Source organism: Myotis yumanensis, unplaced genomic scaffold (genome assembly GCF_028538775.1).
Source record: "Myotis yumanensis isolate MYYU_CA2020_CCGP unplaced genomic scaffold, mMyoYum1.0.hap1 SCAF_7, whole genome shotgun sequence".
Lineage (NCBI taxonomy): Eukaryota > Metazoa > Chordata > Mammalia > Chiroptera > Vespertilionidae > Myotis > Myotis yumanensis.
This window is the reverse complement of record NW_027223758.1, coordinates 22,679,948-22,702,725: the sequence shown is the minus strand read 5'-3', so window position 1 is coordinate 22,702,725 and position 22,778 is coordinate 22,679,948. Positions and strand designations below refer to the sequence as shown.

The following is a 22,778-nucleotide window of genomic DNA, read 5'->3' as shown; positions in this document are numbered from 1 at the left end:
ACTTTATTTCATCATGGGTTGGCATCATCAAGGTTTATATGTATCATTTATTCCCTAATTAAATTATCAAGCCCTTGAGTGCTGAAATCATGTGCCACACCTGGAACTTAGATGTTAGTGGACAGATATGTTATTTGGACCTTAGATCAAATTTTTCCATTGAAACGAGTTATTTTTAAAAACAGCTGTTTTCCAGGCTAACCTCAAAGGCCCATTTGGTTAAAGATCAATGTTCTAGTGGAGCCCATAGGATTCAGGAAGGACAAACAAGGTCTTCCTCTACATTCAGGGGACAGCCTAGACCTGGGTAAATCTGAGATGGTATTGCAATTCCTTGTAAGTTTTCAATGTGTGCCATGAAAAACTATAAACTGTCCTTTAGGTCCATTACAACAAACTTGTTCATTATGTTATTTGAGTCCTTTTGACTTATTTTTTGTCAACTCAAACTTACAATTTCTGAGAAATGTATGGTAATGGAGCTAATTTCCCGAGGGAACAGGAGGATCCTGGGGAAAGGCTTTGTGGATGCCCTTCTTGTGCTACTGGTTAGACCCAGGCATCTCCTGAGCTGGTCCATTCCACGGGAAAACATACAGAATCTGAAGGTCTTAATGGCTGGTAACTGCATCCAAGCCACGATCTTTTCTGTCACTTGACCCTCTGGTCTTCTGTTACAATGGTATCACTTTTGGGGTGATATTTTTGATTATCTATAAGATAGAATGCTCATAACCACATACTGGGGCAATCTACTGCATGTGAATTTGAAGGATGGTTGGGCTCCTATACTGGTCACATTTGTAAGCTGAAAAATATCATTCCAAGTGCATTTGTTCTCAAATAGTTAATGATCCTGATGTAGGTTTTATTATGATTTTAAGCTACAAGGTTATGATAATCAATTATACCTTTTTTATGCTTTAACAAGGAAATGGACATGTTTTTGAGAGAAAAGGGGACTGTGCAATTCCAGGAAATTTTTTCTAAACTATTTCCTCTTTGATTTAATAACATTTTTACAGAGTGTTTACTATCCTTCAGATTATACTATATCCCCAAACATTATTTGTCTTTCTATTTCTAATTTTTTAATTTCTTATTTGAACTACATCATATAAACTCATTACATCTAGAGAAAAGAGACAAGTAGGTCCTTAAGGAATATTTCTGGACTCTGAATAAAATCATGGTTTTAGATTTTATGATAAATCTTACTCAAGATAAAATTACCCATTGGTTTAGGAGAGAACTGAACAGTTGATTTAGGAAAACAGTTGGTTTTAGGTAGAAAATAACCAAAATATTATGTCTTCAAAATTAAGATAAAATTAATTTCAGACATGGAACCACAAGATGCATAGATACCAGGGCAGAGGGAAAATGGAAATCATAGAGTTCAAATACCCATTTGACAAGTGAGGAAAATCAGATCCAGCAAAGGGACCTGAACTCGGGTCCAGCTCTCACTTCACCCAGATTTTCCAAGCTTCCCTCTAAAACACCAGCAATGATGAAAAGCATGACCAAGAATATGGAAAAGTAAGGCCAACAGATTGCCAGACCATGGTGGACTGTCCACTCACCATAAGGAACTTAGCATTGACTTGAGAAAACAACTTGGGGTTTCTCATTATTGATGCTTTATGAAGATATGCCATCATGGACCCTGAGGGAAGGTGGGAAAGTACTAAGTCCATTATGTGTGTGTGTGTATATATATATATATATATATATATATATATATATATATATATTTCAAAGAGGATGGGAGAGGGAGAGAAAGAGGGAGAAACATCAATGATGAGAGAGAATCATTGATAGACTGCCTCTTGCAAGCCCCACACTGGGGATCGAGCCTGCAACCCAGGCTTGTGCCCTGCCAGAATCAAACTGTGACCTCCTGGTTCATAGGTCAATGCTCAGCCACTGAACCACACTGGCCAACCCTTCTCCTTCTTTTTCACCTTTTCCTCCTTTTCCATTTATCCTCCTTTTTTCAATCTTGAAACTCCGATTAGATCTTCTGAATTTGTTCTTCACATCTCTTGGCTTTTCCTTAATTTTGTTGCTGTCCTTTCTCATTAGGCTCTGAAAAACGTAGTCAGTTTATTATCCTAGCTTATTAATTTGCTCTTCAGCTGTGTCCATTATACTTTTAAATATTTTATCTCTTTAAAGAACACACTATTTTGTTTTGTCTCTCTAAAAATATCTTATATAGGTATATAAATAATTATTCTTCTGTTTTCTCTTTTGCCTTTTCTCTAGATGTTAGTTCTTCTGCTTATTAAATTGTGTGCCTCTTATTGTGCTAGTTTTCCTTAAATCAGCGGTTCTCAACCTGTGGGTCGCGACCCCTTTAGCGGTCAAATGACCCTTTCACAGGGGTCCTCTAAGACCATCCTGCATATCAGATATTTACATTGCGATTCATAACAGTAGCAACATTACAGTTAGGAAGTAGCAACAAAAATAATTTTATGGTTGGTTCACAACATGAGGAACTGTATTTAAAGGGCCAGAAGGTTGAGAACCACTGCCTTAAATAGTAGTGGCACTTTGCTTTATGCTCCTCTTTGTATTTAGAATCCTTATTTGCCCACATATTCCCCTATCTTGAGGGACTGTAGAGGGGAATAGAATGAGATGCCAGGAACAGTAGCCTGTGTTCTTGCTGTGTGGGCTTCCCACATTGGGACATTGCTCTTCTGTCCAGCCCTTGTTTCCCACCACAGTGCTTTGTCCTGTGGATAATATTACTGCTTCTTACTTACTGGCCCAATAAAAGGAGGACAAGGAGATGTAGCTCTCCAGTTATTCACCCTGAGTATCAACGTCATACAGGTACTGACTCTCTGCTACAGGTCACTTAGGTCCACACAAGTCTCCGCGAATGTTTTAAAGCTACAGTTCCCTGTGGTCTCATTTCTCCATCGATCAGATCTTAATTCATTTTCTATCTTTTGTGATCCTTTAACATTTCTGACTTACGATACTTACGATACTCTTGACTGTTTTCTGGCATTTATAGATTCATTTTGTTCTTAAATTCCTATTTTTTGTTATTTCCTAGGACTTTTAGATGAGGGGTAGAATATGTACGAATATGTACAAGTATTAAATCCACTATGTTTATTCAACATCCCTCTAATTTCTGAATAAGAAAAAATAAATTTAGTCATTTTTTCTTTGTGTTTCTCATATTTCTCAGGACTGTTTATAATGTAGTTATTCTTTTCAACAAAAAAGAAAACACAAACATATTTTATTATTATTCTGAGCTCAACCCTGGTAAGAGAAACAGCTATTTTCCAAAAGGAAATAATGATATAAAAGTAAATGTTAGATGAGAAGTGTCAAAGTAGGAACAAATGAATAATGGTGCTTGATAATGATTTTTCTCTCTTGACAAATTCATGATTCTATTTGCTACTGAATGGGAATGTAGTTAAATAAAACAAAAATGGATATGCTTCAAAATTTGGTGGTATTTTTTTTTACAATGAACTATGGGTATGTTCTCTTTGATTCCTTATAATCACCCTAATTCTGCAGCATGATTTATCAAAAAGAGCATTGGTTTTAGAATAAAGTTCAATTCCCAATTTTTCCATTCAAATTTTTTGCCTTTCTATTAATTTGTCTATAAAACTTGGATAGAAATACCTGTAACTCTTGGAAAATTATGAAGCACCCTACAGGCTTAAAGGTGGAAGAAGAAAGGTTGTCATATTGCAGAAAAAAGCAATCCATATTTGTAACTGCATTTTAGGTTTTGCTGAATCCTCCTGTAGCCTACCCCTAAAATGATGGTGTCCTTAGAGCCTTGGGTTCACTCTCACATCTAGTCATTTGTGTCAGGAAGAAAAATGAACAGTGAGTAGGTCAAGTGACAAAATAAATCTACAGATAGATCAAGATAGTGCCATGCTATTGCAATGCTATCCTATTGCAACGTTTGTTTTTGCAATATCTAGTCAAGTTTCATTTTCTGGTATAGTTAAAATGCCGTGGGAGGCTTACCTTAGACTAGAGGACATTGACCTTTGCAAGGTATCGACTGCTCCTGAATAAACCTCACTGATGCTCAAAGGAATGGGGTGGGGTGACAGCACACCCATGCAGTGGTAGGAAGACTCACAGGTGAGGAGGAGGCAAAGAAATAGCAAGGCAGTTCTTTCCTGGACCAGATGACTCTGTATAGTGAAAAAAAAAAAAAAGGCGGGGGGAGCATCCTTTTGACCAAGAAGTTTCAGATACCTAATTAATATTTTTTTTAATGTAAAGGTCATTTTCTAGCAGAAATTTTTCTCTAATCCTGCAAAAGAGTTTAGAACCCCTGTATTTTGCCTTCAGAGCATATATCCCAATTAAGAGCTAGCTGCTGGTTTCCTTACCAGCAGAAATTTTGGATCTCTGGGCCAGAAACCAGAAAGGTTTGGCAGAATGGAGTATTTTCCCACCTTCCCTCAGGGTCCATGGTGGCATACCTTTATAAGGCATCAATGATGGGAAGCCCCAAGTTGTTTTCTCAAGTCAATGTCAAGTTCCTTATGGTGAGTGGGCAGTACTCGATGGTTTGGCAATCTGTTGGCCTTACTTTTCCATATTGGTCATGTTTTTCATCATTGCTGGTGTTTTAGAGGGAAGCTTAGAAAAGCTGGGGCAGGTGCCAGCCTGAGGTCACCCTGAAGTGGCTGCCGGGAGAGTGGGTGAAGTGGGAGGTGGGCCCGAGTTCAGGTCCCTTTGCTGGATCTGATTTTCCTCACTTGTCAAATGGGTATTTGAACTCTATGATTTCCATTTTCCCTCTGCCCTGGTATCTGGGCATCTTGTGGTTCATGTCTGAAATTAATTTTATCTTAATTTTGAAGACATAATATTTTGGTTATTTTCTACCTAAAACCAACTGTTTTCCTAAATCAACTGTTCAGTTCTCTCCTAAACCAATGGGTACTTTTATCTTGAGTAAGATTTATCATGAAATCTAAAACCATAATTTTACTCAGAGTCCAGAAATATTCCTTAAGGACCTACTTGTCTCTTTTCTCTAAATAGAATGAGTTTATATGATATAGTTCAAATAAGAAATTAAAAAATGAGAAATAGGAAGAGAAGGCTTGGGGATATAGTGTAATCTGCAGGATAGTAAACACTCTGTAAAAATGTTATTAAATCAAAGAGAAAATAGTTTAGGAAAAAATTTCCTGGAATTGCACAATCCCCCTTTCTCTCTCAAAAATATGTTCATTTCCTCATTAGAGCATAAAAAGGTATAATTGATTATCATAACCTTGTAGCTTTAAATCATAATAAAACCTACATCAGGATCATTAACTATTTGAGAACAAATGCAACTTACAAATGTGACCAGTATAGGAGCCCAACCATCCTTCAAATTCACATGCAGTAGATTGCCCCAGTATGTGGTTATGAGCATTCTATCTTATAGATAATCAAAATGTCACCCCAAAAGTGATACCATTGTCACAGAAGACCAGAGGGTAAAGTGACAGAAAAGATCGTGGCTTGGATGTAGTTACCAGCCTTTAAAACCTTCAGATTCTATGTTTTCTCGTGGAATGGACCAGCTCAGATGCCTGGGTCTAACCAGTAGCACAAGAAGGGCTTCCCAAAGCCTTTCCCCAGGGTTCTCCTGTTCCCTCAGGAAATTAGTTCCATTCTACCAGGGGAAGGAGAACAAATAATTCAAAGAGGATGGGCAGGAGGATGAGGAAGCCCACTCCCAATTATTCATTGGCTCCCCATTGCCTCCAGGACAACGTGTGAGTTGCTCTTTTAGACACTTACGGCTCCCACTTTCTGTGCCAGCTGACACTACAGTCTCAACTACACCACAGGGAAAAAAGAGGATGGAATCAGAGGGGTAACAGGGACCCAGACCAATCAAACAAGACTCTAGCTTTGATTCCCAGTGAGGTGGGGGCCGTTATAGGTTCAGAGCAAAGAGTAACAAGAGCTGCCATATCTTTTATTTAATTAACGAACAGTCGGTCTTGCCTGCAATGTCCACTGAGATATTGTGTCCATACCAGATGTCCTTGATATTTGGTGCTGTCCAAAACGTTCATACTTAGAAAACATCCCTCAGTTTAAGCAGCCCATAACATTCATTTCAACTTTTGGCTTACAGGGTTCATACATAAAAAATACTATCATGTTTTACGGGTCTAATAATTGCATTTGGGTGTATTGCAAATAATAACCCTTCTCACCTCAGTAGCCTACTTGGTAATGACACACGGGGTGAGGTGAATGGGTCAGTGTGGGCCAAGTGACTCCATGGGCATTTTTATACATGACCAACTGACCTGCAAGAGTTTTATTTCTTACTCATTCTTCTCAAATACACCCTACATTCCCAGCACATGGAGCCCTTCACCCTCATGGGGCCAAGCATCGCTGCCAATAGCAATCTCCTTCTACCTGTAGTGTCCCTCCACATAAAGCCACCTTGATTCCTCCAGCAAGATGTCTCTCTCCCTCTGTCTCTAACCTTACAAATGCCCAGTGTACTTGGCTTAGGCCAGCCGTGGGCAAACTACGGCCCGCGGGCCGGATCCGGCCCGTTTGAAATGAATAAAACTAAAAAAAAAAAAAAGACCGTACCCTTTTATGTCATGATGTTTACTTTGAATTTATATTAGTTCACACAAACACTCCATCCATGCTTTTGTTCAGGCCCTCGGGTCAAGTTTAAGAACCCATTGTGGCCCTCGAGTCAAAAAGTTTGCCCAACCCCTGGCTTAGGCCAAGGTTTTGCGTTTTCTGCCTGGTACTTACTATTAGGAATTAGATGACAACATAGATATGTCTTGCTTTGAGCCTCAGCTGGATTGCAAACCCCTCAGGCATGGATCACATTTTATACAGCAAAGCAGTGCTATTATTTCAACTGTGACAGAAGCCAGGTGCATCCACAAACTCAACTCATTTTCTAGGTCCTTGACTATATAATAGCCAGATACCTGCCTACAGTTTGGCCAACAGGTCCAAAGTTCAAGTTCATCCACATTTCTAAGTACACAAATGAGTTGGAATATTCATGTTTTTAAAAAGTTAAGACCATATTATTACCCAACCAGTTTTTTCCAACTAAACTGTTTTGGACATAAACACCTATTGTTACTCTTCAGATGAAATGCTGCAGAGATTCATTGTCTCCACACATTTTGGGACTTGTTTTATATCACTCTGTAATCTTTGTTGCCTTTATTTGCTACATTTTTCTCACCTTTCCCACTAAAATGTAAATTCTTTTGGTATGGAGTTCTTAGTTATTTATGGGCCCTGCCTGTCCCCTTGCCCACAAACCCTTGCTCAAAAAATATTTGCAAATGAAATATTTGAATGGATCTTCCAGGTCTTCCCGTAGTCTTCAATTGTAAATGAGATAGAAAAAGAAGAGGGCCAAAGGTAAACTTCTGCCTCTCTTATACAGGATTTTGTGCCACTGTATCAAAACTTTGAGAATTTTTACACACGAAACATTTACATGAGAATCAGAGACAACTGGAACCGGCCCATTTGCAGCGCCCCGGGGCCTCTGTTCGACGTGATGGAGAGGGTGTCGGATGACTACAACTGGACATTTCGGTGAGGTGATCACCTGGAGGGGCTTGGTTGAAAGGAAACCCTTTCAAGGAAATCCTGTCGATTACAGATCAGAAAAACCACAGCAAGGAAGCAACTGGTCTTCCATCATTAAGCCTTTTGCAAGCCCTCATGTGCCAGTAGGGGAAGTCACGGTGATTATGCTGCCAAGGGTAGCATGCTTATATTGCAATTTAAGTAAGACCTGTGTCAGAAGGTGCAGGATACACAGAGCCAGCCAGCCAGGAAAAGCCCTTTTCAGCTGTATTGACAAATTATACCCCTCTACTTCTTGCTGAAGTGATGCCCGTAGCCTTTTCTCATTTAGAAAGTTTTTACTGGAATTTAAACCAGGGCACAGGTGTCATGAAAGCGAGCGCCCAAGGAAAATCAGGACTATGTAATACTGCATGGCTCAGGACACCTTTTTGTAATACTCTACCCAGCTTCAATATGGGGATACTTTCCTCTAAGGACAAACCATTTTGTGGTGGCAACAATGCAAGTCTAAAAATATATGTATGATTTGGGCCAGACGCAAGATATCTTTGTGAGTCTTGTATGGGGCACTATGAAGATATTAAATGACAAAGACCTTTTTGCTCACCCGCCCTTCTCTCTGCAGGTTCACTGGAAGAATCATCAAAGATGTCATCAACATGGGCTCCTATAACTTCCTTGGCTTGGCAGTCAGGTACGATGAATCTATGAGGACAGTGAAGGATGTTTTAGAGGAGTATGGCGTAGGTGTGGCCAGTACCAGACATGAAATGGGTATGTATGTCCACCATTTTGAAATTTTGTCTAGTTGGGTCTCAGATTCCCTGTGGCTACTTCTCAAATGTAGATCTTATCTAGACTGTGTGACGCGAACAGCTGTTATATAATGCAAAAGGTATATGAAAGTCTTCGTGGAAATTTCAAACATTATGCTCTTGCCAAGTAGTCTATTGATTACAGATTTTAGTTATTCAGAATAAAAATTTGATCTTTCCTGGCCATTATTATCTAAAATAGCAACTATTGTCTCTTTTGCCTGGCCCCTTTTTGGGTCCTTTCTCCCACCTTTCTTTTTCTTTTTTTTAAACAGCTTTATTGAGGTGTTACTGATATTCAAAAAACTGTACTCATTTAATGTATACAATTTAATGAATTTGGATATATGCATGCACCCATGAAACTATCACCACAATCAAGTGATAAATATATCCATCACCTCAGAAAGTTTCTTTGTGTCCCCCCTTTTTTGTGGTAAGAACACTTATCATGAAATCTACCCTTTTAACAAATTCTTGGGTGCTCAATACAGTTTTGTTGACAATAGGCACTATGTTGTGCAGAGGATATTTAGAACTTATTCACTTACCAAATGGAAACTTTATACCCATTGGAAAATAACTTCTCATTTGGATTTAGCCTTTTCTTCCAATTTTCTGAATGATGTCCACACCGATCTTGATTTATATATTGTCTGTCTCTGCTACTACAACATAAACTTCATTAAGGAAGGAATTGGCCTGTTGACTGTTGTGTTGAATGAATGAATGAATGAATGGGCAAAGTGGAACAGACTATTTATTTCTTTTTTAGCTAGAACATTCTCTCTTATTCAGAGAAGTGACATCAGTGAGAAGGAAACTACTACTCCACTTCAGGGAGGAAGAGTGGTGCAAACTTCTTCCTATAGAGTACTTTGCTATTCCTGGCACTTGGTTTGCTTATATACCATCTCATTTGTTCTTCACAGAAAGGCTGTGCTGTGGTAGGCTGTGGTAGTTTGTGTTATTCCCATATTTTAGAGGAACAAACTAAGATCATAGCAAATTAAGTGATGGGCCCCTGGTGGCTTATTAATCACCTCAACTCCCAGTGTAGCTCAGCAATTTCTACTATGGCAGTTTCCATCCAGGGTAATTTTCAGTGCCTATCTGAGAATCAGGAGTAAATATGCTAAAAAAAGATTTACCGTTCATGAAAAATGAGTCACAACTTAGATAACCAGTTGGCAGAAGGGCTTTAAAAACATTTAATTATTCAGTTCTGTGCAAGAAATAACAACACAAATTGAACAAAGTAAATTTTTTTATCCAAATTACCAAAAAATACTTAACTAAAAGTTTAGAATTTATAAGTGGTTGCCCAAATTTTTTTAAGAAAGACATCTTACTTATCTTTATTTGAGGCATGAGGGCTGGAGGTATGAAAAGCAGGGTATAAAAAGGTTCCATGCCACTTAGAACGGGGTTGCCCACATGCCTTATTTGGCATAAAGCAGAGACTGGAAAAAGACCCTGGTTATAATGGAAAGGAATCAGTAACTTTTGGGGATGTTTCTTTTGGTGCTAGTGATACTCAACACCAGGATTATTAATGAACCCAAAAGAAAAAAAAATTCCTGAATATGATGACTCCCCTCAACTCACGGAGACAGAACATTCCCCCATCACAGCCCTCAGAAGCTGAAGGGTGGGAGCTTGATACGGGCAATGGTTTGCCCCAAGTGGAAGCCACATGTGGAATCCAGATCCCTGAATCTGCAGGCTCAACAAACCCAGAGAGAGGAGATGATCCCAGTGTGGACTATGCGTAGCCTCATTTCTCTCCCTGCCTACTCACCCTTCTGAGTAGGTGGCCTTTTAATGTTTACTTACTTCATGGAGCTCTCCAGCTCAAACTCTAGAAAGAAGATTTTAACAGTTTTCAAATAAACAGTGAGAGAGAAAAATAAAACCACCCACAATAATTTTAGACAAATAAGAGACCTGAAAAAAGGACATAAATAATCCAAAATAAATAAGTAAACAGGTACATTTAAAATACTTCTGCAATATAAATAGTAACCTTAACATAACATGCAAGAAGTAGTAACATAATTTTGAATAACATTTATTTCAAGAAATACAAGTAACTTTTGGAAACCTTATGCTATATAGTCTTAAGAAAATGTTTAATAGTGTAATGGATAAACAATAAAAACTAGGAAATATAGAGACTTAATTTTAGGAACCAAATAGCTTCTTAAGGAAACAAAAGTAAAAGTTTCAGAATGTTTAATCACTTAGGAATAGAATAGAGAACCCAGAAATAGACCCAAATCACTATGCTCAATTAATATTTGACAAAGGAAGCAAGAACATAAAATGGAGTCAAGACAGTTACTTCAATAAATGGTGTTGAAAATTGGACAGATACATGCAAAAAAATGAAACTAGACCACCAACTTACACCATACACAAAAATAAACTCAAAATGGATAAAGGACTTAAACATAAGACGGGAGACCGTAAAAATATTAGAGAAATCCACAGGCAGAAAAATCTCAGACATATGCCGAAGCAATATCTTCACTGATACAGCTCCTAAGGCAATGGAAACTAAAGAGAAAATAAACAAATGGGACTACATCAAAATAAGAACTTCTGTACAGCAAAAGAAACCATCAATAAAACAATAAGAAAGCCCACTACATGAGAGAACATATTTGCCAATGTTATTACTGATAAGGGTTTAATCTCCAACATTTATAGGGAACTCATACAACTTAACAAAAGGAAGATAAACAACCCAATCAACAAATGAGCAATGGACCGAAATAGATACTTTTTGAAAGAGGACATACAGAAGACCAAGAGACATATGAAAACATGCTCAAAGTCACTAATCATCCAGGAGATGTAAATTAAAACGACAATGAGGTACCATCTCACACCTGTCAGAATGGCTATCATCAACAAATCAACAAACGACAAGTGCTGGCAAGGATGTGGAGAAAAAGGAACCCTCGTGCACTGCTTGCTGGTGAGAATGCAGACTGGTGCAGCCACTGTGGAGAACAGTATGGAGTTTCCTCAAAAAACTAGAAATGGAACTCCCATTTGATCCAGTGATCCCACTTCTAGGAATATATCCCAAGAAACTAAAAACACCAATCAGAAAGGATATATGCACCCCTTTGTCCATAGCAGCACAATTTACAATAGCTAAGATTTGGAAACAGCCTAAGTGCCTATCAGCAGATGAGTGGATTAGAAAACTTTGGTACATCTACCCAATGGAATATTACACTGTGATTAAAAAAAAAAGGAATTCTTACCATTTGCCACAGCATGGATGGAACTGGAGAGCATTATGCTAAGCAAAATAAGCCAGTCGGATAAAGATAAATATCACATGATCTCACTCATTTGTGGAATATAATGAACAACATAAACTGATGAACAAAAACAGATCCAGTGACAGAGAAGCATTGATCAGACCATCAAACCTCAGAGGGAAGGTAGGGGAGGTTGGAGATGAGGGGGAGAGATCAAGCAAAGGACTTGTATGCATGCATATATGCCTAACAAACAATGGACACAGACACCAGGGGGGTGAGGGCATGAGTGGGGGGGTAGGGGGGACAATCAGGGGATATGGACACATATGTAATACCTTAATATATATATAATATATATATATATATCCCAGCCTTTTAAAAATAGTTTCCAATGTCCTGGGGGGTGGGGGGAAGAACACTGAGATTATATTACAAAATAGAAAAATTAAGCAAAAAAGAATATCAAGATGAAGTATTTAAAACATAATAAAAGGATAGAAGACCACACATATCATTTTGACCAAAAATATGTAACTAGAACATATTTGCCTACTGAAAGAAAACAACTGAGATTTGGCTAAAAACCTAAACTCAACTATGTGTTGTAATAAAAAAACAAATACAATTAAATTAAAGTTATCCCAAAGGATAAAGGTAGAAAGATCCCAGCCAGGCACCTGGTTCCCATCTCCCTGCTGCAACCACCACAAAAATACCTCAGTGCCCAAGAGGGAGGTTGATCTAGTTGAGGGAGCAGCAAAGGAGTCCAGTGTGCAGTTCAAATCCGCACCTGCAAATGCTCAAGCTAAGCCCAAAATATAGCTGGAAACAGTACATCTCCAGACAGATACTGCAGAATTTCAAATACTGTTTTTAAGAACCAAAAAGATGTCCTGCTATTCATTTTTGTGTACAACTAAAATAATTGTGAAATAAAGAATTAAGGGAGGTTTTGACTCGCTTGTGGATCAATTTAACAATCCACAGGCTGATGGGGTTGGGAGGGTTGTGCATTTTTTTATATTCTGAATAGGAGGCAGAGTGAAATGGCAATTTGGAGTCATAATCAAGCATTTAAAAGGTTTGACATTTTAAATTTACATCTTCTATATTCATGTTGTTTTCTATTAGCATGCTCCCTGGTCTAGGCTGTCTGTTTCAAATTGTGTGCCATGTGTGACAACTTTGGTAATTATAGCATAATATTTCATAATAAATTTGTTAATGTGCTCTGGAAGATTATACATCTTTGAGGTGTGTGTGTGTGTGTGTGTGTGAGAGAGAGAGAGAGAGAGAGAGAGAGAGAGAGAGAGAAAGAGAGAGAGAGAGAGAGAGAGACTATGGCCTAGATGGGAATGACTTGGTACTCCCCCAAATGAATATGTAAGTTGAACACAATCCCAATAACATGAATGGACAAGGTGGGGAGAGTCTAAACTGAAAGTCTAGAGACATACACAATGTGGCACACTCATTTGTTTATAATAAGAACAATATTTCAAATCAGTTAGAAAAGGATCATAATTAGTATTCTGATAACTTGACAATCATATAAGGAAATAAGATTTCTACCTCACACTTTACCTCTAGGTAAATTACACTTAGGTAAATTGCAAATGTATTTGGAATTGAAATGTAAAAACAAAAAAACAAAGAACAGCCACCACCAGAAAACACTATATAAATAAAATTGAAATTGAATGAATGAATGAACTTACAAATGAATGAAAAAATGAACAGAATAAAGCTATTCAGACCATGCAAATACAGAATGCACTTGTGTGTGTTCCTTGTAAGTACCTGGCTAGAAATGTCAGACTGTAGCCCCCTTGGTTTGAGCAATACCCCTTTCTTCGCCTGTTTGAATTGCTACAACTAAATACCACAGACTGCGCTTATAAACAACAGAAGTTCACAGTCCTGGGGGCTGAAAGTTCAAGTCAAAGTTCTAGCATGATTAGGTGAGGGCCCTCTTCTGTGCTGCAAACTTCTCCTTATATCCTCACCTGCCAGTGATGTGTTGCTCTCTGGGTCCTCTTTTATACAGGCACTAGTTCTACTTATAGGTCTTCATCCTCATGGCCTACTCACCTCCCATAGGTTCTACCTCCTAATATTATCACTTTAGGCATTAACTTTTCAGCATATGAATTTTGGGGGGTGGGAAAGACAGAAACATTCAGAGCACAAAAGCCTCTTCTTTAGCTTGTTACTTGTAATCACCTCCTCAGTTCTACATCCCACAATGACCTCCAATATTTTCCACCAGAGCTCACCTCACTTGGCAGAATGCCCTCTTAGGCAGAGGGATCCATTGTAAATGACCTCCAGGCCGACTCCATACCAGGCCTCCCTGGACTATGAAAAACAGGCACTATTCCCTTTTTGAGGAAGGCCAGCTTGCTTCCAATCAACAGCTATCCACATGTGTTTGCCCTTCAGATTTCTCAAGCCTAATTCAGGAAGTAATCCACTCTAGGGAACCAGAGAGAGCACTCCCAGAGAACTTAAAGGGAAAGATTCAACAAAAGCAAACATTTGAAATTCTTCACATAAAAACCATGTCAACTAAGTTAAAAGTCACAGAACAAAATTAGATAAAGTTATTCCCAATGTATATGAGAAAATATCAAAATTCTTAATAGGTAAAGACAAATCAAAAATAAAGATAATTCCAATTTAAGCAGTGGGCCAAGATTATGACAAAGTTCAATACAGGCAAAACTGCACAATCAGAATAGTATGATGTTTCTCAACCTTTTTTATTATCTCCTCCTCCCATGGTATTTTCATACCGCAGATATGTTGTAAATCTGTGTATGTAGTAGATGGATATTTGTGTTTTTTGCATACATAGAGTAAGATATTCCCCCCCCCCTCCAAAAACCAATTTTCAACTCTTTGGGAACAATAACGCCTTTGTTGAGAATGCATGGAATAGCTGTTACTTTGTGGGGAGCTGAATGGTAATCAAAAGAAGCACAAAGGAACTTTGCAGTTGCTTTTCATGTTGTTTTTTATCTTGTTGCAGTTATATGTGTATGTTCACTTTATGAAATTTCAAAGAGTTCTATACTTATCATTGATTTTCTCTTGAGACACAGTTACCACTTTTCACCTAATTGGCAAAAGTTAAATAATAATAATATTCTATAGTTTCAAACAAGTGAAGAAAAGTCTACTGTTATAAACTGCTTTTGGAGTAAACTGGAGAGCAATATGAAAATATATCAACAGCAAGGTATTTAACTCAGCAGTTCCATTTTGAGAAATTTTGCCTTAAAATTTTAAATAACTAGCTAGGGAAGACATAAGGTGTATGTCTTCCAGGTCCTCCATTTTCTTATCTTTAACATGGAAAATGCATTGTTAAAAGAATAAAACAAGTTATAAAACAGTATGTAAATGATGGGCCCATTTAAAAAAAATACATTTTACATGAATATCTGCATTGATAAGGATGGTTATATTTTATTTTGTAGTATTTTCTAATTTTCCACAATGAACTCCTATTTTGGGGGTTAATTATTCTCTTAAAAGTCAAGAGGAGCCTAAAATGAGGCATACAAAAAAGAGTTCTGGCATTTCCGAAATGTTGGCACTAAATCAAACTGACCACATTTTTCCGTCTATTGGAGGGACCCTGCCCCAGGCTGTGTGGATTCTTTAGTGTGTACAATGAACTCAGAGTCTGAGGGATGTGCCAAGAAATAAATGATAAAGATTTATTCAAGAGTCTTAGGGTTCGCGAACCAGAAATACAACTAGGCAGCACTCGGTGTTCTGAAGGAGAGAGAAAAGCTAAGCGTTCTTATAATAATAATAATAAAAAGTACAATCTTGAGAAGCATCAGTCCCACATTCTTAGCCTCTAGATTGCTTTGAGATGATAATCCTGTAGGTAACTAGTGGTCCAGCAGGGTATCAGGTGGTCTGAATAGGTGACCATTCTTTCCTTAGTACTTCAGGGTAATCAGGGTTATCTGGAGGTTTGATGTAGATCCAGGCATTGACCCAGGACTGGAAAGGTCAAAAGTTTAAGTTCCCAGGCTCCTTAAAACAGGAATAGAATTGTATGCTCAAGCCTCAACCTACTTGATTGTAGTAATTTAGCAGTTTGGCTGTATTGACTCCATTTGTGGTTCTCAAACTTTAACATCAGATCCCTTGGAGGGCACAGAACAACAGTTGTACCACCTACAGAAGTGGTTCTCAACCTTCCTAATGCCACGACCCTTTAATACAGTTCCTCATGTTGTGGTGACCCCCAACCAGAAAATTATTTTCGTTGCTACTTCATAACTGTAATTTTGCTACTGTTATGAATCGTAATGTAAACATCTGATATGCAGGATGTATTTTCATTGTTACAAATTGAACATAATTAAAGCACAGTGATTAATCACAAAAACAATATGTAATTATATATGTGTTTTCCGATGGTCTTAGGAGACCCCTGTGAAAGGGTCATTTGACCCCCAAAGGGGTTGTGACCCAGAGGTTGAGAACCGCTGACCTACAGAATTTCTGATTCAGTTGGTCTGGAATAGGACCCACGATTTTGTATTCCAAAGGAGTTGCCAGGTGACGTTACTGCTTTGGGGAACACACTTTGGGAACCACTGAAAACTATCCAACATGGCTAACTTTCTTAACCAAATCAGTCCAAAAATTTTCAAAATGTATTTTACTTTGTGTGAAGTGCATACCATATATGATTAGGAGATTGAGTCTATCAATAAAAACTGATAAGTAGGTAATAGACACCCCAGAAAATCAGTGAACACAGTTGGTTTTGATATCTGAACATAGGCCACCTGGCACACATTGCTGGTCCAGATTTCTAAAACCAGGAAAGGTTAAACTCAGGCATCTTTCTTTCTTTTCCCTGCTCCACTTTTATTCTCCAAGGGTGTGCAGAAGATGTGTAGTAGTAGTATATTATTTGAATACATATACTCTCTAAGCTCTTTGTGCTGTCATAATTTGACCAGCAACTATTAGTAAGAAGTTCACTTCTAGGGAAACAAACGCATGGAATGCCACAAGACTAACTCGGTGCCAATGAAAGCTCATCTCTACTTGTAGTTTTCTCTTCCTTGGAGAAGGAAAGCCTTGTGTTTGATTCATCTTATTAGGGAAACCTGAATAGTATACATACCTTAAAACTGTTTGAGAACATTCCTTCAAATTATAATTGCAATTTCAAGAAGTAACCTTCAAATAGTTTCACTGTAAAAACATCATAAAGGACATATTGACTTAGGAATCAATGTAACTGAATATAATAGGAAATCATTTTTCTTTCTTGAGTTCCAGCTGTGATTTTCATGTTAGGTGTAATGTGCAAATTCGCTGAAATGTCTCCTTTTTTTCAAAGTTTGAGAACATTTTCCTTAATCATTAAATGGTTTGTCTGCCTCTTTATCTTCCAGACAAGTTCTCTGCTATCATTTAATTTAAACGATCAAGGCTGCTGTGTGTTTTTCCTCAAATATTTGTAGCTAGATTCAAGAAATATGCAGTCTTGTTAACCTGAGCTACCGATAAGGGGCCAGCATGAATTTGCAAAATGTTGACATTAAAGCTATTCCAAATAAATATCATCTTATGTCCTTCAAATTCTTATAGAATGAGCATTTTATAAGAACCTGTTACCAAGTAAAGATCTTGTGTTCTTTTAAAAAAAAACAAATTTAATTAACATGGTTTTATGCAAATCAATGCTATAAACATGCTCTATAACAGTAGGTTCAATTAAATAGGCTATAAACATCCTCAATTAGTTTTACCTTCTAATTCACACAGCAAAATTGTTCTTCATAAATAGTGCCATTCCTCTCAGACCAAATTATTGTAAAACCTGATTAACAAGATGTTATTGCTTTTCTCTCAAGCCTTTTTATTTTCATTTAAGAGTAATTGTAAGAGGAACGGGACTCAGAAGAATTGTTTATGAGTAGGAAAATGAAAGTGTATCTTGCTTTCTGAAAGCCTTTTGGAAATTCCCTAATACCTGTTATAGTTCTAACAAGGTAATAGCCCTACTCTTGACAGTGACAGAAATTACAGCCCAGCCAAATTTCAACTAGCAGGACTGTTTTTGCAAATGTAGAATTTGGCCCTGTAGGTTCAACAAAGCCAAGCAAGCACAACAACTCAACAAGCTATGCCAATAATTTTCACAAGTATACTTACCAGCAAGGTAATACTTAGGATAATTTAGAAATCATATAATTTTAGAATTTGTAGTTTATCTAATTTTAGAAATTGTAGATTATCTTCCCTCCACCCTCACAAATACCATATACATGAAGTCTAGAGATTTTTAATGACTTGCCGATCAGTGTTCATGCAGTCACTAGGTTGAGAAATCAAGACTAGACACTAGTTATCCTGAGTCTCACAGAAGAGCATTATTCCATACTGTTCATAGCTATCACTGGAGACCAACTATATCAGGGCTCACCAAACTGACTGCAAGTTATAAATAATTTTTAGTGTTAAGCAGCTTAAGAATAAAAATAAGAATAGCCCTAACTGGTTTGGCTCCGTGGATGGAGCATTGGCCTGCAGACTGAAGGGTCCCAGGTTCGATTTCAGTCAAGGGCATGTACCTTGGTTGCAGGCACATCCCCAGTAGGAGGCGTGCAGGAGGCAGCTGATCAGTGTTTCTCTCTCATTGATGTTTCTAACTCTCTGTCCCTCTCCCGTCCTCTCTGTAAAAAATCAATAAAATATATTAAAAAAAAATAAGAATAATATTTTGCAACATGTGAAATTTTATGGAATTCAAATTTTAGTATCCATAAATGGAGTTTTATTGGAACACAGCCACACCCATTATTTTTGTGGATTGTCTATGGCTGCTTTAACTTTATTGATTTTTTTAGAGAGAGGGGAAGAGAGAAGTAGGGAGAGAGAAACATCTATTCAAAATGATGGGCTGCCTCATGCAGGCCTCCCACCAGGGCATCCAGCCCCCAACCAGGGTATGTGCCCTGACCTGGAGTTGAACAGGCAACCTTTTGGTGTACAGGACAACACCTGCCCAACTGAGCCACACCAGCCAGGGCTGGCTGCTTTGACTTTATAATGGCAGAGTTGAGTCATTGCAACAGAAACCACATGGCCCACAAAGCCCAAAATATGTTGTGCCTGGCCTTCTATAAAATGCCTGCTGATATAGACAAGTACTTGCTATCATAGCAACTTGGGAAGAAGAATCCTGTATATTTAATGCCATTGTCCAGATTTCCAAATCCATTGCATATCAGCACACATCACACTTTAGTCTCCTTTACTTTATTTAGACTGAAAATCCTGTCCCATCCAAATATACTAAGGATATAGATTAACTTTCATTGACATAGACACCTGGGTATACCCTTGAAAGCCACTGATAACAACTTGAGGAAAACCAAGGACATTGTCAATGTCTACTGCTAGCTTCACACATTCAGGCGATTAACTGTGGGAATAGGGGCATTTGGGATGACAAAAATACTACTTGACAGAAATATGATACCCATTTATTCCATGCCCTCTTGAAAAAACCATTTTTTTTTTTTTATCATTTTGGCATTTGTGTTTCCTTTAATACTCAGGATATAACCTAGATACAACTTTTCACCTGGTGTTGACTAGCAGAATTAAGAAGACTTGATTTGAAGAATCAATGAATTTATCCAGGCTTCTATTTTTTTCTACTTATTTCACATGTCTTTCCTATTCCATCAGGGCAAAAACCCTTTTATATTTTCTTGAACTCTATACTAGCTGGACAACCTATGTATTGTGGGTATATTTAATAAGCCAAGAAGGAATAAAATAAGCTCTACAAGTAAAAAGTGAGGACTGAAAGACTACACAGGAGCCTATAAATTAATTTCCATCCACGTTACCAGGTAGAACTTGCCCATTTCATCATGTACCATGTCCGGACTTAATTCTCTGCCATTTCATGGAAGTAAAATAGAGAATAGAATCACAACAGAGTGTTGACAAGGCCCCTATTATTTATTCGAACTTCCTTTTATAAAGGAGTAAACCAAAGTCCAAAAAATATCAATAACTTTCCCAAGGTCACGTAGCTAATGAATGAAAAGGCCAGGTGGTTCACAAACTCAGGTGTGAAAGAAGTGTTTAAGTTGTTGTTTTAAACAAGTTAAAGTTAACTGTAAGCCTGAATCTAGCTGTTCTATTTTGGGGCCTTATTGGGGCTCCCATTCATCAAGAGAGAACAAATGTTCTAGAATGTTATGCAGCTCCCAGACATCAAGGATGTCTCCCTGGTCTTTGTTCCCCTGGTGAGAGGCCCACTGTTTCAGTGAACACAATCCGTGTGATCCAGCAGTCCAGGTACTTTTGTCCCATGGTGAGGGCTGAGGAGTGGCTGGTGTGGATAGAAAGTCCAATGTCCAGCATTCAAGCTACTCTACTGCACCTTGCAGCTGTCCCCGGGCAGCTACCACCAAGAAATGCACATGTATCCACTGACCCCAGTCTTGATCAAATCCCCCTGACCTTCTCTGTTTCTCAGATACCCTAATCTCTCTCCTTTGGTCTACTAAAAAATTATTCTAGTATTACGATTATTTATGATAGGAAGGATCATAATGATTATATATCCACTAGAAGCCCATTGCATGAAAATTCGTGCAATAGGCCTTCCTTCCCCTGGCTGCTGGCACCCGTTTTCCTCCAGCACCCGGCACCCAGGCCTTTGGTCTGGCCACAGCGGGGAAGCCAAGCCTCTTCACTCTTCACTCTTCATTCTTCACTCCTCACTCCTCACTCCTCACTCCTCACTCCTCACTCCTCACTCCTCACTCCTCACTCCTCACTCTTCACTCTTCACTGCAGCCGAAGCCTTCAGTCTTCCCTCAGTGCCTGCATATGCAAGTTAACCGCCATCTTTGTTGGGTTAATTTGCATAGTCGCTCTGATTGGCTGGTGGGCATAGTGAAGTGACACAAAGTTGCATGTTTCTCTTTTATTAGTGTAGATGCCTCACTTAACCCTTTGAGTGCCAACCAATATCCTAGGAACTATGCTAAAATTGTCAAGGCATGTTTGCTGATTTTACAGCAGTTTAGGAAAAAAAATTATGAATTGCAAGTAAATGAAGTTACATATTCAAAAACTTAAGGAAACCTTTACTACATTGACATATTTAGCAATATCATCATCACTAATAAAACAGACTTAGAACTTGGAGCCATTTCAAAGCTTTGATAGCACTCCCAGCACTTTTGGCAAAAGACAGGAGGAGCGCAATTGCGCTCCCCAGCACTCTAGGGGTTAAGGTTTTGTATCAGATTCTATGATCTACTAATGTTTTAACCTGCCAAGAGGTGGCAATAGTTTGTTTAAAATGAAGGCCTGGATAGGTGGGCAGATACAAACTGTCTCTCCTATTTCAACAGGATAGAAGAACTCTTAACCCAGCAGAAGCTGCCTATGTGCAGTATGAAAGTATGTTCTAGATCTACTGTAGACATCACATGTGGCTTTTTTTCACACTTGTTCTGCATGTCTACAGGAAAACAAACCTACTAAGAAGGTATCATAGCTCTATAACCCCCATTAGACTGAGCACAGTGGAGTAAGGAGGAAAGCAAAGTATTCTAAGAGTTTTTGGGTGATGAGCTGGAAGGTAGAATTCTGTAGGTAGAAGGACTGATGCTGGTTTTAATGCAGGAATCACCAGTTCAAGCAAAGTGGCTCAGAGGCGGGATCATTACAGCACAACAGGAGCAGCCAGATGAGCCAGCTGGCAAGTTTCCACGATAAATAATTGCCTGCTCCTGGGTCAAGTCTAAGGAACAACCTACAAACAGGATACTCTAGACAAAAAGTGACCACAACCTCAGTGTGAAAAATAGTCCTCCCATGCGCCACTCGGGAAGAATTGGTGATTGTGAAACAAGATTGTTAATAACACCCACACTCTTTACTATTGATCAGTGTCAATATGAAGACCAGCAATCTATATGTTCTACCTGAAATGTTTTAGTCAGTAAATGTCAATAAAAATCCAGGAGCAGTGTATCATCCATAAATACAATATAGGTACTTTTTCCCTGAATCTGATTTTTTATTGATTTGACTGATAGTTGCAAACCCAGTATTTGGCAGATGAAATAATGCTAAGAGAGCTGGCAAGAGGATACACCCAGTTTGTATTTATTCTTTTATTCAGTATCCCATTGGATAAATGAACCTTCAGGATGAGAATAAGTGTCCATATATGCACAACATAGCAATTGTCTCTGCCAATTATGACTTTTTAAAAAATATATTTTATTGATTTTTTACAGAGAGGAAGGGAGAGGGATAGAGAGTTAGAAACATCGATGACAGAGAAACATCGATCAGCTGCCTCCTTCACATCTCCTACTGGAGATGTGCCCACAACCAAGGTACATGCCCTTGACTGGAATCGAACCTGTGACCCTTCAGTCCGCAGGCCAATGCTCTATCCACGGAGCCAAATCAGTTAGGGCAATTATGACTGTTATTGACCTTCAGGGACTAAAGAGAGAAATGGAAATAAAAATTATTGTGAATTTACCTGTACCCTCATTTAGGACAATAGATGTGTTATCCGTGGGGAAAGGTCCTCATCCCTACCTGTTGCTAGTGGGAATGGGATTCTTCCAATATCCAGAGAAAATGAATTTTTGGAGACTGGCATGGGAGGATGAAATATTGTAGAAAGCTTTATTTCTGTGAAGTTAAACCCCTGAGATCCCCTGGTCCCATTTTCCTTTGTCCCACCATATAAGAAGTGTAGCTGTAGCTTCAAGAGAGCTAGAATCAAAGCTGGTGTCCAGAAATTTTGTTTCACATCAGAGCAGTGTCCAGTCCAGTATCAGGCTAGCTTAGTTTGTGTTCCCGGTTGCAGTTCATCAGTCCATTGCTGTGGGATCCACATGCCACATGCCTATGTGGCTATGGAGAGAATATGGACAGCAGCAAAGCCAAAGGAGCCAGAGAGCAAGAGCCAAGACAGCGAGCTCCTTTGTTTAGTGGATTATGTATTTCCAAATTGTCATGGGCT

The 22,778-nt window shown here is 38.4% G+C and overlaps 1 protein-coding gene across 1 annotated transcript in view; it reads left to right on the top strand.

Annotated features, from left to right (window-relative positions):
- SPTLC3 (serine palmitoyltransferase long chain base subunit 3) overlaps positions 1 to 22,778 on the top strand; it is a 127,556-nt gene that overhangs the window by 37,216 nt on the left and 67,562 nt on the right. Inside the window, exons 3-4 of the mRNA XM_070419901.1 lie at positions 7,466 to 7,620; positions 8,243 to 8,391. Of these exons, the coding sequence (XP_070276002.1) occupies positions 7,466 to 7,620; positions 8,243 to 8,391 (304 nt within the window). The remainder of the gene's footprint in view (positions 1 to 7,465; positions 7,621 to 8,242; positions 8,392 to 22,778) is intronic.